At 39.8% G+C, this 18,688-nt stretch overlaps 1 protein-coding gene across 1 annotated transcript in view; it reads right to left on the bottom strand.

The window, feature by feature from the left end:
* Positions 1–18,688, bottom strand: part of LOC139673931 (sodium channel protein type 5 subunit alpha-like) — a 209,977-nt gene that overhangs the window by 74,382 nt on the left and 116,907 nt on the right. The window contains exons 15-16 of the mRNA XM_071559873.1: positions 17,120–17,293; positions 15,394–15,750 (exon numbers count right to left, since the gene is read on the bottom strand). Coding sequence (XP_071415974.1) covers positions 15,394–15,750; positions 17,120–17,293 — 531 coding nt within the window. The remainder of the gene's footprint in view (positions 1–15,393; positions 15,751–17,119; positions 17,294–18,688) is intronic.

The following is an 18,688-nucleotide window of genomic DNA, read 5'->3' as shown; positions in this document are numbered from 1 at the left end:
TTCATCCCAGGGCAAAGTCTACTAAAAGAGAGTACTCCCGCAAAAAGCAATTTACATGATCAGTTATTTTCTATATTCCTTTCTCTATTATTTTATCTATTTGTGCTTGGATAAGGAGCTTATATCCTCCCAGCCCAGTTTTTCTTTATCCTGCAGTCAATCTCATAATCCCATTCTTCTGGTATCTTACTGTCTTGCTGTCAAAATGATCATGATACCACAAGATTGGCACAAGGTTCTTGAGGCCTGGGGCAGGTGGGGGAGAACATAGGTTGGAGCAGCATCAATCTCTTTCATGTTTCTTGCCCAAGATCTGCTTGGAAAATACATGGAAATGGGAATGCGGATTTCCTGCCTCTCAACCTTTCCAGTGGACTGTATTTCAGCCTACAAGCAGCTGTAGATGAGAGGTTTGTGGACCACTGTAGTATCAGTTTGCTGCAATAGGAATTTTTTCTTATCAACTCTGTATTAAGTTCTCTGGTGAAATAACTGGTTTTTGTGTTTAGATATAAGAAAATGAAATTTAATAAAAACTGTGCACCAAATACAGCCTATTTCCTATGTAAAATCTCTGAACTACTTTATGATGGTAATGAAAGTGGATGTTATCCCCAGGAAAGAAAAAATGTAAGCAATATGGTAGGAATAATTCTTTCATATGCAAATACAAAAGTGCTTATAATTTCAGTGATTTCATGTGAATGATTTCTATTTACCCTTAGAATGAAGAGAACAAAGCCTGATTTTACCCCTGGCCACATCTAGCATGTACATTTCCCTGCCTGTGCAGAACAGTGCAGGCAGCACACTTGGAATGCTCATCCTTGGGCATGGCTGGCACTGACACTGCCTTCAGGGGAGTCAAAGGCATCCAGGGGTCTCTCTATAGACAGCCTGGGTCCAATTCGTATGGGCAGAAGAGCTTGAGCCCAGTGTGTCCCATCCTAAAGCTGATGACTGCCTACACATGAGATGAAATTAAGGAATAAAAGTGCCTTTTCTCTCTGTTGACTGTGAAGAATAGGTAGGGTGGGTGATACAGCTGTAGCTATTTTCAGGTACACTCTAGGAACTGGGTGAGATGAATGTCTTCCTTATCTCACTAGTGTTTTTGTGGTATTTACCATAAGGTTGTAAGTTTTTCTGACCATTCTCCCCTTCAGGTATTGACACTACAGTTCCCTGCAGTTTTGGTGGTCTCTTATGCAGCTGTTTGTATTTTTAAGCAGCACAGGGCAGAGAAGTGATGTTGGATGGCAGCTCTTGATGGGATGTGCACAGGTGGGGGAATGGTCACCCAGTTTGTCACTTCAGAGTTTAAAGGGTTATCCATAATTAGTGGGACAGATTCCTCGGTCCTGTTCTCACCACTTTACCCAGGAGTAAATCTTGAGTAGTGGAAGGGTTGATTAAGCCCCTTAATTATACTTCACAACATATTTGTGCCACGGAAGAATTTTTTTTGTCATTTTTCATTCATCTCTCTCTAGCAGTGGAGCTATAATGCTGCACTAGCACTGGGGTTTATCAGATCTGGCTTGGGAGGCAGGGAAAGGGAACATCTCAACATTGCCCTTGCTCTCAGCCTGACACAATGGACTACACAATGAAAATGACTCTTCAGACAGGGAGGCTGAAGTGGGAGGAAAGTTTGGCATGTCTCCAGCTCTTGCCTCACAGGGACCAACAATTATCCTCTTTCTCTCCTCACCCCCAGCTTCTGCAGCACCCCAAAAGCTGGAAGAATGAGGGGCTTCTGTCCTTGTCACTTGAAACACAGTCCATCAAACACAGATCTGAGTCTACCAATGACCCTTCTTACCACAGCCTGGTGGTTGTCTCATGTTGCTGAGTCTTTTTCTTTTGTTATCCAACTATGTGCATATAAATACCCAGACAAGCTGTGCTACTGCAAGTGCTGGCCAAGAACTATTGAACTGAATTTGGATTTCTCTTATACCTGTTGATTTTAGTGCTTTTTTAAAAGCATGTCCCTTAAAAAAATCAACAGATGAGTCTTTAGAAACCTAGTGTTTTCTGATCTGGAATTCTTACTCTCCAAGTGCTATATGAGAGGAGGGTGAGATGCTGAGTGGAGGCAGACAAATCCTTTCCCCCTACTCAAGCCACAGCATAAAAACGAACATGTTCCTGTAGGTTTTTCATCAGCTATCAAAACAATGCTAATTCACCAGTGTAGCAAGAGCTCCATTAGAGCTGCTATGGACTTTTCAAGCTACTGTCTAGACAGAGAAAAACGTGCTATCAGACAAGTCCACATAAACACTTGTCCCAGCAAAACCAGCTGAGTTTGTGACAGTGAAGACTCAACATACCCCAAAAGCACTGGGAAACTACAGAAAGTGTATTGATTACAAACCAAGAGCCATTTACCTTTATGTTAAGTCAACAAAAGTGTTTAGCTGTCATGGCAATGAGGATGTCAGGACAATCAGAAAGCAGGACAGACTGCACAGGTTTGCACTGACTACTGCTGTTCTCTGAAAGGATTGATGACAGGTGAGAAACTCCTGTATTATCCTTGGAATATTTTCACTAGCTTTATGCAAATATGACCTTATCAGCTGCTCTATCAATTAATATATAATGACTAGACACAAGAGAAAAACCCCTACTATTGGAAGTTAAATCTCTGTGGTTTTCACCTGAAGACCACACCAGGTGTAACCCTGGAGGGGTTCACATGGAGAACACTGGCCAGTCAAGGCAGAGTGGGGCTCCTGGAGTCATCCTTTTACAACTCAGATCCTACTCCTCCACTGAGAGGGGGACACCCAGCTGTGACCAAGGATTGTGCCGGTTCTGTACTGTTTCATCTAGAGGCCATTATATCCCTTGGGCAGTCAGGACTGAAGATCAAGAGAAAAAGGTAATTCCCATTCACACATGGCAGAAAACCTTCGGAGAAAGGTAAGCCACAGAGAACTAAAAGGATAAAAAACATATACAAACAGAATAATGGTGAAAAAAACCCAATTATAATTCCCACAGGAAATAATTGCTTCCCTGCAGCCAATATATTACACCAAAGAAAAATCAAGATAAGGGTAGGCCCAGAGGCTCAAAAATTAAATCAGAGTGCCAAGAAATAATTGATATAAGCTTCACTTTTTTTTTTCTTTCAGGGAGAACATGATTTCCTTTAAAAATCTTACTTTCTGATCCATTTCCCAGGTTTAATATTATAATTTGGGTTCCATCACAAAATTACACTTTCCTATTAAGTGGAATGTGGAAAGGATACCTCTTTAGTGAATTTGGGAGGTGTAAGGCAGTTCAGATTTTATGTATTTTGCAAGTGCAGATTCCTGGGAGGGTAGAACAAAGTGTCAGAGCTACCTGCCAGCCAGGGAGGGCTTCTTCAAGAAAAGCTACTAGATTTCTAGTAGTCATTCTGCACTGTATGAAATCTCCTGCCTTCACAGCACATGGCTGGGCTTGAGGCTTTCACATACCTCTGCTGGAGAAGACCCTTGACTCAAAGGTGAGACAACCCTTCATATTTCATTAAAAAAACAGGCCAGGAGGTTTTAGCAGCAGTGGTGCCAGTTGCATATCCAAAATGAGAGAAAGCTCTGCAAGGCAGGTGGTGCTGACATGCACTGCTATCCTAAAAAGTAACCACTTTTCTCTGCCATCATCTGCTCCTGGCTTAGCTGTCATTAATTCTGCAGGTTTCTTAGTGCTTCCTAAAGCCCCAGGGAGATATCCCTAGGAAGAAAGGGAAGGAGGTGGATGTTCTTTTCACCAACAGGATAAAGCTGACTCTGAGCTGTGTTTTTCAGAGAAGCATTACTAGAAAAAGGAGAAAAGCACTTCATGGAGGACTGACTACCAGCATCCTTCAAACCAAAGCAAGCTCTTCTTTTCGGGTGTGATGACCTCATCTTTGACTACCTTTTTATATCAGGAAATATGGAAGTGTTTTGCTAATGTGGAAATTTGAAAATTGGAGGGTTTTTATTAACTGTATTCTGTGTGTCTGGTTGAAATACCAGCAACTGGAGTTACTCAAAATCTTATTTAGTGGAAGATGAACAGAAAATTGAGTAAGCAAAGAAGAAAGTAGATGGTGTAAGTTGTCCATAAGAGCATTGTTCTGAGTTTACGCTCACTGCCAATCTGCTAGAGAGAAGGGGGGCACTGAGACCCAGGCAGCTAGTCCATTTTATGATCCGAAAATTGCATCTACAGTAGTAAACAAAGACAAGCCAAGGCTTGTTGTCCATCCCTGAGGGTAAGCAGCTGGCTGCTCTTCCCTCAGTCAGGATTGCTTCATGGCTGCTGTCCCCAGCCAGGACTGTTCCCGGAATGCCCAGGCATCAGCTGGGATGGGGTGGCAAGGGAATGTGCTAACCAAGACATAGGAGAGACACTCCCAGTGTTTGTTTTCATGCCTTAGTCAGTTTATAGAGGCAACCACCTGCCTGTGTTTTCAAACAGAGATTCTTCAGCAGGCATTTTTCACCTGCCAAACCTTACAGAAATGGGATGGCATCACATCTAAATGTGGGAGACAAGAATATTACAGAAGGGGAGAAGGGATATGGAAGTTTTCCTGGAAGAAACTTCCATACAAAGGAGTTTGTAGCACAAGGAGCATGAGAGTACTCTTGGTTGTGCAGTTGCAATGAATGAGTCTACATGAGGGAGGCCAGAAAGAGAAGGGAAAACTCATGGTGGGGAGAAGGCTGCAGAGGAATTTGATCCTAGTAGAGCTGCTTGAAAACTGCCCATCCCCAAAAGCATATGTAATTCATCTTCTCATCTCCATGAAAATTCAACATGGAAAATACCAAGTATACTTCAATCCAAGTCCTAACAGCAGTTAGCATGTACCCTTTTCATGAGAAATTGGGACTGTGAGGATGGTGAGGCACTGGCACAGGTTGCCCAGAGTAGTTGTTACTGTCCCATCTCCATGAGTATTCCAGACCAGGCTGCACAAGGCTTTGTGCAATGTTGTCTAGTGGAAGGTGTCCCTGCCCATGACAGGGGTGTTGAAGCTGGATCATCTGTAAGGTCCCTTCCAACCCAAAACATTGTATGTTAATTAAGGCCAGAACTGACCAAAAAGAAAGAAAACAATTTAGGTAGAAGACAATTAAGGTAAGGAGAGATTTTGGTCATATTCAATAAGAATTAATTTAAACAAGAGTCTGGCTAAGGATGACCCAGACCATATAGGAAGAAGAAAAGTTAACACATGAATCCAGAGTCAGAGAAATAGAACAAGAGGGACTCATATAGCAGCTAAGAAATAAAAACATTAAGAAGGACAGAAAAGCAACAGTCCCCTTTCTTGTGCACTGTTTGCAATAAAAGAAAATTGATGGAATAGATCTGTATCTGCTGGAGATTCTCCCCAGCAAATATAGATCAGAGGGTTTCTTGAATTTAGAGAAGTTTAACAGAATGAGATCCAGACAGGTGGTCTTTCAAGAACAGAAAAAATTGTGAAATGGCAGCAAGAGACCAAAACAGGACCTCTTTAACTGCAGGAATTACTGTTTAATAAGACCTCAAAAAGCAGAAAAGTAGTATCTAATCCTGTGTACTACATTCAGTTTCCAAATGCATTCTTCAGCATATTCCCTTGGGAAGCCACAGACCATGTTGTCACATACATGCTAGGTGGAGAAATGCAGATATGAATATGCACTGTACATGGAAAAGACAAATTCCACTATCTCTTAAATATCATATACCTGCTAAGAAGGTTAAGGCTGTCATGAGTAGCTGATTGTTTCACATATTCTTTTTAACAAGGTATTTCTAGAGGCAACTGTTAGAATACTCTGCTCACTGATTAGTTTTGGTGGGGAAAAATAATAATTTAACTGTTTAGGTTTTGGGGCTTTTGTTTTAAGTATAGGATGTTTAGTAGTAGTGAACAATATACCAAATTTGTACCACCTGGTCCATTTTTACATTAAAATCTTGCCTTTCCCTCAACACATAATAGGAATAATTCTGTTGTCATTACCCTTTCAATGACATCCAGACAACTTGTACTGTGACATTAATAAAATGAGACACATTCAGTTGTACCTACCTTTGCACACTCTTGTCCAATTAAATTTGACTCAGTGTCTCCTAGATTTTTAATAACTACCCACCTATTAGCAAGAACTTAACCACTGACAAAACCCTATTTACACTATGAACCAAGGACACACATAGTACAAAAAATGGACAGTTGTTTGCCCTACTGATGCCTACTATATCAACAGGGCTGAAGTTTTCAAAATAAAACCTCAGCTCCCCTTCAATCCCCTGGATTACAACCAAATCTCAATGGAGTCTACTAGTATCTTTACAAATAAAATACATATATGAATATATATATATATATATATATATATATATATATATATATATATGGAGTCAATGCTTAAACAATATTTTTAGAGAAATCTATCTTATTTGGAAACAGAACAAAAGATGTGAGGGTGGTTTCTAAGAGCCAGGTTAATTGAACTAATATTTTAGCATTTTTCTTCCTCCGTATTTCCAAGTCATCTCTCAGCCATGAAGTTTAAAGGGAGATAGTTTTGTATTCCCTTATATAAATACCTATGGAAGAGCACTTAATAGCATTTTCACTAGATTTTATTTCTCTCTGATATGTCCAAGTGACTCATTTATAGATCAAGAAGCAAATATTTATAATTCTACAATGAAAATCTGCACCAAATGCCCACCAGTGAATCTGCTTTGGATTATTGCTTTTTAGAATTCCTTATATATTGGACGGAAAAAAACCCCCAAACTAACCAACAAACAAAAAAACAACCACCAAATGCCTTAGTCCACTTTTTTTTGGCCTCCTTGGAGCTGCATCAGAAGCAAAAGCTCACTCCTCTTCTGTATGCAAACATTTATTGGGAATTGGGCTATCCGTATTTTTAAAAATCTACCTTTCTGTGATTAATGTTTCAGGGGAAAATCTGGCAGATTTTAATATATATTCAACATGGACACCACGTAATACATTAAAACCAGGAACTGAACACACTTGTGCCAAAATTCAGTTCTTCAGAAGAAACAACTGAACCTGTAGCAGGATACAGATACAAAAAAATCTGGATTTACAGAAGGAAGCAGATTACTTTTTAGGAGTATGTTTTGAAAGTAGTTTGTCTTCCCATCTGTTCTCAGGTGCATTTTCCTTACATCTCTTGGGCAAAGCAGCCCTAAACCTCCCAGCTTTGAACAGACTCCTCTTAATCTACCATACAATGGCATTTTGGAAAACCAGCAGTCTTTGATGGTCCATCATAATTACAGTGAGATTAATTTCCCTAGATTCTTTTGCACCAGCATCTGGTGTTATACAAGAGGGTGGAATATATCTACTCAATAAAATTAATTATACTTATTTACATGCCTACTGATAAATCATCCAATTTTTAAAGCCTGGAGTCTCAGGCAAAGGTTTGCATTTAAAGCAATCTCTGTGAGGACAAAGGCTTTCCATCTCTGCTGAGAGTCATCAAAAGCAACTGAACTGATTGATGGTTGGTGTCAGGATTTATCTTTTTGAAGCCTCACATGATGCTGTCTGTTTCTAGTGGACCTTTCATTACCCCTGAGGATGTTTAATACTTAAACAGATGCAGTCAGATGTTTGCAAAAAAGCATCAACTACCTGAGTGCTCTGCTTCCCAGGCACTTCTCAAGAAAGGATGGCTAATGGGAAATACAAATAGCTAAAGTTGCTTTGGGACATATGGACTATGCAGGTAGAAGACACGAAAAATATGAAGGATGAAGCTGGGAAGTGTGCTGGGGTTTAGCTACTTCCCTCTGAGTTTTGAATTCTCCAGTCTCACACCAAATGCTCCTGCTCCCAGCCCTAAGCCTATATGAGCAGAAGCAAAAGGGACAGTAACAGGCTGACAGTTGTTTTGACACTACTTTGTGTCCCCAGTTGTGCTTATTCATGTATTCTGGACTGCTCTTCTGCAAAGCTGCATGTGACTCGAGAAGGAAAATTCGCCTCCCTTATGTGTCCAAGTTGATGAGACAGACTCAAATGACACTTTCACTTCTCACTAATGATCCCCTGGGCTCCCTGCCTTCTACTGGACCCTGTAACTCTCTGGCCCCCATCTCCAGTATTTCCCAGCTCTCATTATGGCTCCTGCAGCTTTCTGATGAGTCTTGCTTCTCCCTGGTGCCCCACGCACCCTCTGCTCATTGCTCTGCAGATTTTGTCTGTCCTGATGATGACTGTTACTGACATGCCTGTTCCTGCCTGTTTATCTACAGCTGATGTAACCAAAACACAAATGCATGTTCTCAGAATGTTGGGAACTGCTGAAAGAGCAGATAAGGTGAACAAGGGCACCCAGGACATGAACATTGGGGTGTAGAGAGAGAGGAGGGAAGGAAGTGTTCAAATAGGCTTGTGACAACTTCAACTTCTTTACAAATCTTCTATGGCTTCCCATTTCCTGGCAAAAAGCTGTTCTTCCACAGTTTTTATGTAGTTGCATCTTATTCCCTCTTCCTTCCATTGTGCAAGAAATGGAACTGGTGGACCCCAAGGAGAGTATCTCCTTAGTGGTAGAAGTACAACCTATAAAGCTTGAGGATGCAGACTCTCTCCTGTGGTTTGAGGATTTAAAAAAAGACTTAGCCCTAAAATGTTGTAATTTGAGCTGTAATTCCTTCTTCCCAAATCTGCTTTAATTTCCAGCAAGCAGATGAAACCTGGTATTTACAATTAGAAGGTACACAATATTTTAAAATTCCACTTCATTTATATTAATTATCAGATGCAATATCAATACTACCTTTCCCTCCAAGGCGATTAACCTTTATTCACAGAGTGGATGCCTTCAGTGGCCCCCATGAACAAGAGCATGTTTACAAGAGCATGTTTGTCATTAAATGCAAAAATAATTACTTGATTCAGGGTAGCAAGTCTCACTACAGCTCTTGAGTTAAGCACTTCTCTGGAGAGAGACAGTAAACCCTACAGAAATAGGGCTTTGGTATTCTAGATTTGTATGTCATTTGAAAAGAAAATAAGCAGATTGCTGTAAAGTGCTATCATATGTCATCAGAGTTCCATTTTCATTTGTTTGTTGGCACAGGCAATCTGAATGAATGAGGCCTCATTCCTTTTGGGGAAAAACAACCCTTCATCACCCTGCAAAAAGTTTTATGATTTTGAAATTCCCTAGTTTGATGCTTCATGTCTTTTGAAAATGTTGGAGTTTTGATGTATCTTCCCTCAGAGACAGCCCTATCATGTCAGGTAGAAATACAAGTCCACCTTTGACCATTCTGATATGCTTTGATTGTCTGAGATCTTGAAATGTAAAATTGTAATCCACTTTCACCTAGGTCTGTTAAATGCTATTTTGCTATTACTTGTGATTTTACCACAAGGGACAGTGATAGCTTTCTATACCAATTTCATTTAAACAAATAGAAAATCTGACACATTCCCATAAACCTCTTTCAAACCTGTTATGGTCTGCTGAGAAATTTGTGGTGATGGAGATTATCAGCATTGGGTGAGAAAGCAATTCGTGGTCATTTCTACACTAATAAATTAAATGTGCTCAGGAACGTTTTCAGGCACTGAGGACAAATGCAAAAGATCATCTTGCTCCATATTGTTAAACTTCTTCATACTCTGCACTGACCACAGTTTTCCAGATGGGATAGTCCCTTGCCTATGAAACTCCCATATAGTTGGCCAGCTGATGAATTCCCACAGGATGGGCTACCAATTCTTCTTCACAGGTGGCCACATACACTCCCTCTTCTGTTCCTCAATTAGAGATCATGGTGCTCATTTAGTAACATTCAGTAATTAACTCTAAGAAACAGTTTTATACAAAAGCAAAGCCCCCAGTGCTGAAGATGATGCAATGCAAGCAGCAGCCTTGTCTTACACATTTACATGCTACACATATTTTGTGTCTTTTTGATTCTGTTTTCTTGACCAAAAACTTTGAACTAAAGGGAGCATAAGCAAACAAAGGAAAAAAGTATTAGGGAGATACATGTGGCCCAACAACTCCTCGTGTTCCTTAGGGTCTGTCACTTAGGAAAGTGATTCAGTACAGGAAATTGTTGTGAACTTCTCATAGATTAAGCTTCACATAAAGACGGAGTCATTTCTCTTCCCACCCAAGCAATCCTCACGATCCTAAATCTCTCTCTTGCACATCTGGCAGGCCAGGATCTGCACTAAATAACCCTTCATCCCACTTGTTCTCCTTCTAGGACATTTATTCCCCTCCAAGCTGCATTGGTGGGGCTCAGGACAACCTTCTTGTGGCTGGGAGGGAGACTTATGAAAGAACATGATGAAGTGGAAGTCCTAAGAAGTTATGCATTGCTGCCATTCATAGAATCATAGAATGGTTTGGGTTGCAAGAGACCTTAAAGATCATCTAGTTCCAAACCCCCAACCATGGGCAGGGAACCTTCTACTAGACCAGATCACTCAAAGTCTTGTAACTTGATTTCTCTCTTTCCTTCTTGCCCTGCTGCAGAACTGTGTCAGAACAGCCCTAATAACATACCATTTTATCAACAGAATTTGGTTCTTAAAGATCAAAATGGTGGTGAATTAAACCCAATAAGGTTCTCTTGATATCTGACCAGTTTGCAAATCCACAGATTTTAACCTGATGTAAGTTTAGTAGCACTTTTCCAGAACATCTCTTCAAGGAACTGCCCTACTTAGACTTGTAGGAAAGGCTTGAAGGGGGGAACAAAGGCCTTCTATCCAAGTATGGGACATTGCCATATTTCTGCACATCTCGGTCATGGGCCAAGTTATAACAATTTTCCATTCAGGCTTCCTGAGATGTGGAAGAAGAGTAAAAAGATGGGTTTCAGCTGCATCTGAATTTTTCAGAGAAAAGTTTTCACTGAGTTTAACCGAAGCAGATCACTTCAAACCTCATCCAAATCATGCTGAGCAACTCATGCTGCCAGGCACCAATATTACCATAGGAAAACACAGGACTGAAAGGTCTTCTTGGGTCACCATAATAAGTCCCCTGCTGACATGGACTGCTTTTTTCAACATCTAACCCACCTCACACACTGCTGGCTTGGGGATAGTCAGTGTTACTGGAAAGTCCTCTCAACCTAACCACAATGATAATGAAAAGTCTCCTTTTCAATCCCAATGATGGTACCTACAGTGATTTATACTCCTTTCTTTAGAATGAGCAGCATCCCGTCACTTAAACTGTTCTCCTTCCATGCCTAGCTCTGCATTCCCCTTATCAACTTCATACTCCCATGGTGTGCTTTTACCAGGAGACCTTTCTTGAGCATCAGTCATCACTGGGGTGTATTGCATAGGCAGTATTGCAGATCACTGTGCAGCAGCATTCATATTGTCTTTTTTTCTCTGCAATTAGCATTCCTGATACATATTAGAATCTCATTTACTTTTTAAGTGGGTGCACTGTATTGTGCCTCACATTGGCTCAGTCAGCCAGTGATATGCACATGGGGATTTCTACACCTGAGTTTTCCTCCTAAGACTTCAGGGACAGGAAAAGGTAGTTTTAGGGGCTATTTAAGCAAATGCACTTAGATTTTTTTGGGTGGTAAGATATTTTATGACTTCATGGACTCCATTAACCAGATCTGCTATGAAGGCACTTCCATGCAATTATTTCAGATGTAGATGTTCACAGTGACTGATACATATACTTTTATTATCCTCTCAAACAAATTCTGCTGGTAAGCTACTTGATCATAACATAAATTCTTAAACAGGGCTGAGTGCATGACCTTACACTTTGTATTTTTAATTCCATGCATCATGCATAAATTCAATAACAGTTATGCAACCCTGCCTACAGGATAGCCTGATACACTAGGAATTGGTGGTGTTTTCTACCTTTGTATTCTCAGAAAATGGCATTAATATTTTCCTGAATGGACTGCAGGGGTAAAAAGATCCCCCAAACCCCAAACCCCTAGGATTAATCCTAAAGGAGCAATTCCAGGCTTATAGTTTGCCTTTCAGGTAAATTCTTAAGATGTCACATTCCTTGTTACAGACTCTACATCTTGGCATGCTTATTACTCCAGTAAGACTAAATCCACCAAGGAAGCACAGTGATTTACCAGCTGTGGTAGACTGGGGAACAGTGGTGGATGTGCCGTGGAAGTACTGGGATGTAGGTGAATCTGATAGAGGTGAGACAACAACAGTTCAGAACTCAGCCCTGAGGGTGAGTTAATGCAGTGCAGCTCTTAGCTGGGGTTAACACTAACTGATGCTTTTTGGGTGCTGTCTGTCATCCACAGCCCAATTAGAGCATGAGAAGACTGGGTGCATTTCTGCACCACATCAAGCTGTGCTTCACTTGGTGGCATTTCAGGGGAAGCTGGTAGAAAGCATGTTTCATCTGGGTGGCTCTCAGAAGAATAAGAGTGTGGCTTGGACAGCTCACATCACACACACACAGAAGGGTTGGAGGTTGTTCTGCCTGTGATTGAGGTGTCAGTTTTATCCATGCATGTTGTGAGCTCCCATTATACACAATTGTCCCCTGAGAAGAGGCTGGTGTCACATCGACTCTCTCACTGGCTGACCCACCAGAGCAGGGCTCACCAGGAACTGCCCCGTGTCTCAAATTCTCCTACATCTTCTTAATAATTCCTGCCTCAATGATCTTCCTTATTAACCTCAGAAACATAAATACACATAAGAAATATGTTAAGTCCTTTTTAAAACTTAACAATAAACATAATTATTCAGTTTGCTATTTCAGAAGCTCTTACAAATGAGGGAGAAACTTTTATTAACTGTTTGCTTTGGCTTTACCTTCTAAAGCAGCTTCAATGACTCTAAACTGCCATCTGACAATAGCATCATGGGTTTATTGTGTGAAAACAGTTCCACAGCACATAGTTTTCCAGTTATGTTGTAGAGTTTAGTTCCTTGAAGGTGACTCACATATCAGCTGACCAGCAGTAAATATAGTTTCCTGTGGCATTGCACACAAATTGTCCAAGACATTTTCAGGATATATGAATACAAACCAAAGACTAAAGATTTACTAAAATTCTTTCAGCGAGAGGACTGCTCTATAACACGTTGCTGCCCAGGGCGGCTGCTAACTTTTCTGGGTAGTCTGGGTTTTCTTTCAGCATTCCATTGAATTTATGTTAGTGAGGCTGGATAAGACCTGCAAACAGAATCTCTGAACATACCACAGAATCACAGTGGTTTGTAACTCTTTCAACACCAGTTTTCAGCCCTTACAGGAGTTCAGGAGTAGGCCCGCTCCATAATGCTTGGCCTTGCAGTTGGGAAAGTGAGCACAGGCACCACCACACGTACTGGCAGATGGGACAGATAAAAGTATTTAATCTGGATGAATGTGAGCATCTGCTACACCAGTAAAAATGTTGTAGGATTTCCTCCATGCTTTCAGAGACTATGGAAGTATTTAAGGTCCAGATGAGATACAACCTCAGAATAATTTTTTTATCAGAATAGACTCCTGAAACTCAGAGGAGGAGCAAGGAGCAAGTTAAAAGAGAAACTTTGCTGGCACAGATCACAATGGAGTTACAGGTAAAAGCTTTAACACTTGAGTATTCTTATTTGAAAGAGGTCATGGTGCTTTTTAGAGACCAGAATTTTTGGATCTGATGATGTTCAGCAAATGAATTGGTAAGTTCAAAAATTGCCTCCTCCATACCTATTAATCATCATGAAATCTCAGTGTAACATAGTTAACACTGGATGAGTCTTCTGGTTCAGAATCTCTTGTTCTTTTCACCACCTATGAATAATTTTCTTTTCTTTTTTTTTGAATGACCTACACACAAGACTCATTCCTAAATGTCTTTGCCACATCCTTACAGAACTGTTGGCTGAAAACAATAAAGCTAACACTTTTGCTTTCAGCTGACCAATAACTTCAGCTTATCCATGCTGACTGAGTTTTTCAATGTCTGGTTTTACATCTGGGGTACCCTTTTTCAAGCACTGAATGTTAAATGTATGTAGATAATGCAGTCTCTGCTGAACCAGATTTCATATTTAACAGAACTTATGTACGCTGATGAGTGTTAATATCTAAGGATATCAGATGTTGCTAATTCACATATTTTAATAATCCATGAATATTTGAAATGTTAACATTTTCCCCAGAATTTAACACATATTATTTCCAGCTTCCATTATCATACACCGAATGCATTGCTTAATGGCAGGGAAAGATTAACTTTCTGGATCTCTGGCTAAACTCTTGCAAAAGATATAATAAATATATTTTTTTTTCTAAATAAAGTAATACTCTTTCCCAACTCCTCTGATCAAATTTAATTCCAAGAAAAAAAATTATAGAAACAGAAAGTAATGGAAAAACCCCATAAGTAATCTGCCACTTTCTGAGTAATCACAGCTTAATCTTTTGACGTCTATAAAAACCCCCTAAAAATACAATTTTGTCTTGCAATCAACATTTTCAGTGCAAAAATAACTGTTAAAATATAAATTAATGTAAACAGAACAACAAGCTCTGTTTTTCTACAAGCTCTTTCAAGAACTTTTTTATCCCTGCAGCTGAGAACCAAAACACTATGTACTTAAAAGCAAAACAACCACTAAAAGCAATCAGTAGCAAACCCCCACGTTTTTTTATAGCAGCATGTACTATTAAACAACTCACTAGATAAACAGTAAGGCCATTAGAGCCACAATGTCAAAGATGCTCTGTAAGCTGAACAGCAGAAACATTTTCACAATGACTGAAAGCCAGCAAAGCGCTCCTTAAGATGTCAACAGGGAAACATAATTCAGACTTAATAGGCTCAGAGCTTATGTAAGCCATGCTTATGGGATAGCCTACTAAAAAAGCAGGCGAGCCAGTGACATTACTGTAAACACAACCTGTAGCTTCCTACAACATGCAGGCTAAAGACATTCAAAACTCCAGTCAAAGACATCTGCAAGGTTCATCTGTTCTGGACTAAAAATGAAGGGAAATATGTATATGCTCTAAAACAGTGACCATTGAGGTGACAGTCACACCTGTATAGAAAAGAGAGGTGGAATCCCTTCAGTCCCATGGATGGCCTAAGAAATAAAATCATCACAACCAACCCACGTGCCTTTCTTCTAGTAAAACAGTATCTGTTCTGAAAAAAGGCAAGCAAGCCGTTATTCCCAGTGATTGATGCAATGTTAGCAATTTTTTATTTGGGATAGAAACAAGTTTCTGTGAGGGACAACTTGGTTCATCAAATAAAGTGCTGGAGCGACATCAGATTTGCCATTTCTACATTAAAAACTGGTAAAGTTGCACACACCCACCAGGAAAGGAAAACAAAACAAAACAAAACATTTTGAGAACTCACCACCAGATTTCCTATCACCATGACCAACAAGAAGACGAGAAGGCACAGTGGCTGCCCAGCTACTTCCATACAGTCCCACATGGTCTCGATCCACTCTCCACACAAAATCCGGAAGATGATGAGGAATGAGTGGAAGAAATCGTTCATGTGCCACCGTGGCAAATTGCCAGTTGTGCTTATCTTCTTCACATTGTCCAAGTAGCTTTTCCCAAAAAGTTGCATTCCCACCACAGCAAAAATAAAGACGATGATTGCCAGCACAAGGGTGAGGTTACCGAGGGCACCCACGGAGTTACCAATGATTTTAATGAGCGTATTTAAGGTCGGCCAGGACTTTGCCAACTTGAAGACTCGCAGCTGTGAACAGAACATAAACAATGTCAGTTCACAGAAGCAACAGACATTTCAGCCAATGAATTATTAAGGTGGGTAAAACCTGAAAGATGTTAAATGCTACCATGTGTGTGGTACAAGGTGATTTTAGCCATACTTCCTGTTAACCTCATTACATCTATTAATAAAATATCAGTTGGGCTACTCGAATGAGAATTAAGTTTTCCAGAGCTATTCTCTGTCTGGTTAGACAGACAAGGCCTTGGAGGTGCATTCCCCCACTACCACGGTGGGGAGAGGACAGAATGATGAAACCTAGGTCTTAATATTTTCTATTACGTTGCTTTTCTTTCTCAAATAAACAGCCTGGCAGGCACCTGGAGGAAGGGGTTTAGGGTGTGATCCCACAGAGAGAGAAGGAATTCCTCTGTATTTCAGAGCAAGCCTCAGCCAGAAGCTATTAGCTGCTAGCTTCCAGGGTGAAAATAACCTCTGTGCCAAGGATCACGCAGTCTTTGCTCAACCCACATCCCACTGAAGACCTATTTTAAGGATGTAAATGGTGCCTAGCCCTTGTGATCTGTTTTCAGCTGAAGCTTTAATATCAGCCCTATTGATGACTGTTTGCACAAAAACTGAAAGGAGACACTTAGAAGAGAGATGGAAAATTTGCATTTTTGAGCAGTGCAAAGAATTTTGGGGAAAAAAATTCTTCCACTAAATGTAACATTATGAAGACATATTATGGCCAGAATGATTAGCATGGACATCCTGGTACATGAAGTGCAATGCAAATGTTAAACTGGCAAGGAAAGCACTTTTCAGTTCCAACATGTCACCAGTCTCTCATTAATAGAACTCCACTATCCCATGCTTAACAAAGGAGCTGACAGCTAAGGAGTTCCCATGAAAGACAGATGCTATGTTATGCTGATCAGTTTTAGAAAAAAAATCACTCTGTGAATAATTCAAAGACATTTCTTTTGACAACATCTAAAAGAACAGTGGCATGTTTATACCATAATTTAGGAATAACAACTCCTAAAACAAAAGTTACCAGCTCCTGCATTTCTTGGGCTATCAATTATCTGCTGACTATGCCAACAGGTGTACAGGTATAAGATGGCAGACTTTTATTACAAATTGGAATTCAAATATTTTAAGTGTGCTACAAGTACCTGGCACAGCTAGAAGGAATCAAATTATGTTCTCATTTACCCTGATGCAAACCTGGAACAATTCCATTTATCCCACAGCCTATAATTAGTGTCACGTACTGTTCACCAGTTTGCAGCAATTATCGGCAGATGCGTTTTAAAGAAAATATGTTGCATTCATGTCAGAGCTTATGTGTAATAAAAGAAGATAAGTAAGAACACAATAAGACCATTACCAGTCGAAAGGAGCGTAAAACAGACAGGTTTCCCATGCTGGACAAACCCAGTTCCATCAGGCTTAGAATAACAATTATGCTGTCAAAAATATTCCAGCCCTGCTGAAAATAGTAGTAGGGGTCAAGGGCAATTACTTTGAAGATCATTTCTGCAGTAAAAATCCCTGTGAAGACCTGCAAAGAGAGAAAATATGAAGTCAAAGTAACCTTTTAAGCACAACTCCTTTCTTGCAGAGTTTCCTTTGCTGCACGTGAACACAGCAAAAAGCCAAAACCATTTTTTACAAACAAATACTTCGGTTTTTTGTGGCTGATTCTTTATCACTATTACAATTTTCTCCTCCCTTTTCACAATAACATACTGCTGTAAGAATTACAATGACTGCTGACTTCAAATATGGATTGGAACATACATTTCTATATCCTTCCAGCCTCTGAAATATCTCAGCGGTAAAAAAAAAGGAAGTGCAAAGGTGCCTTTTCTAAAGGTTAAATCTATTCATATCAGAAGAGAAAGCCGAGTGAATGGAGGGTGAGTGTTAAGGGCTATTTGGGTTGTAGTGTATCTCCTGTATTATCCGTTTTTATTTTGTTATTATTATCAATAGAAGGGCAGTGCATGCCTCCAGTTATTCTGAGCTTATTGCTGGCAGTGAAGATGACTAGAAACCCTAATTTGAGTCATGGTCTCTCCTTTTTCTTTTTTTTTTTTTTTTTTTTTTACAAATAATCATGGCAATTTTCTTTTCACTGCATCTTGGGAACACATTGGTTATTTATGACCCTGTTCAAATGTCATATGGTGGAACTTCTAATTGGAACATTTTTCTTTAAAATAACATATAAATATTACCTATGAGGCAGAGGGAGAGGGGAGAGGAAAGCTGCTGACAACAAATTCAGATTTAACACATTCCTGTGAAGTATCCCAGTTCTTGTCCTTTTATATGCCATCCTTAAGTAACAGTTTAAATGCACAATGCAATGCTACAGTCAATTTAAAATGATGAAATGTGAGCACTATGTTCTTCATATACTGTTTTATTTTCATTTGAAGCCCTAGCACAAGCTGCACAGAGCTTTGTGTTTCTGGCAAATTCTGGAATTTGGAGTATTTCTGAAACAGAAATAGATACAATTGTAGAAAAAGATAATTTCTAGAAATGTATTTAGTGAAGCACATGTTTTTTTATGAAACAATCAACATTAATGCACTTTGTTGGTCAAAAAAGAGGGGGCAATCTAGAGCTCACACATCACTAATATATAGTCAAAGAGAAATGTTTTCTTTCCAAAAACTGAATATTTGCAGCATTAGCCCAGCACAAATGATCAACTCTGAGCAACAGAGATGAGATACCCATTGAAATGTGAAAGGGAAAAGTTAAGATCATGTAATTATGACATTAAGGAATAAAAATAAACAGCCTGCTTTTGAGGAATATTTGGCTTTAGTCTCTAATGCTTCTGGAATTAGTTATTCCAAGTGGTAATTGTGCACAATTCCTTAGGTAAATTACCTTCTGTTTCTCATCAGGAAAATGATATCCTGGATTGTACCAATACTTC

The sequence above is a fragment of the Pithys albifrons genome, chromosome 7, assembly GCF_047495875.1.
Source record: "Pithys albifrons albifrons isolate INPA30051 chromosome 7, PitAlb_v1, whole genome shotgun sequence".
NCBI classification, from domain to species: Eukaryota; Metazoa; Chordata; class Aves; order Passeriformes; family Thamnophilidae; genus Pithys; species Pithys albifrons.
Note: the sequence above shows the minus strand (reverse complement) of the source record. Positions and strands in the feature narration are given on the sequence as shown.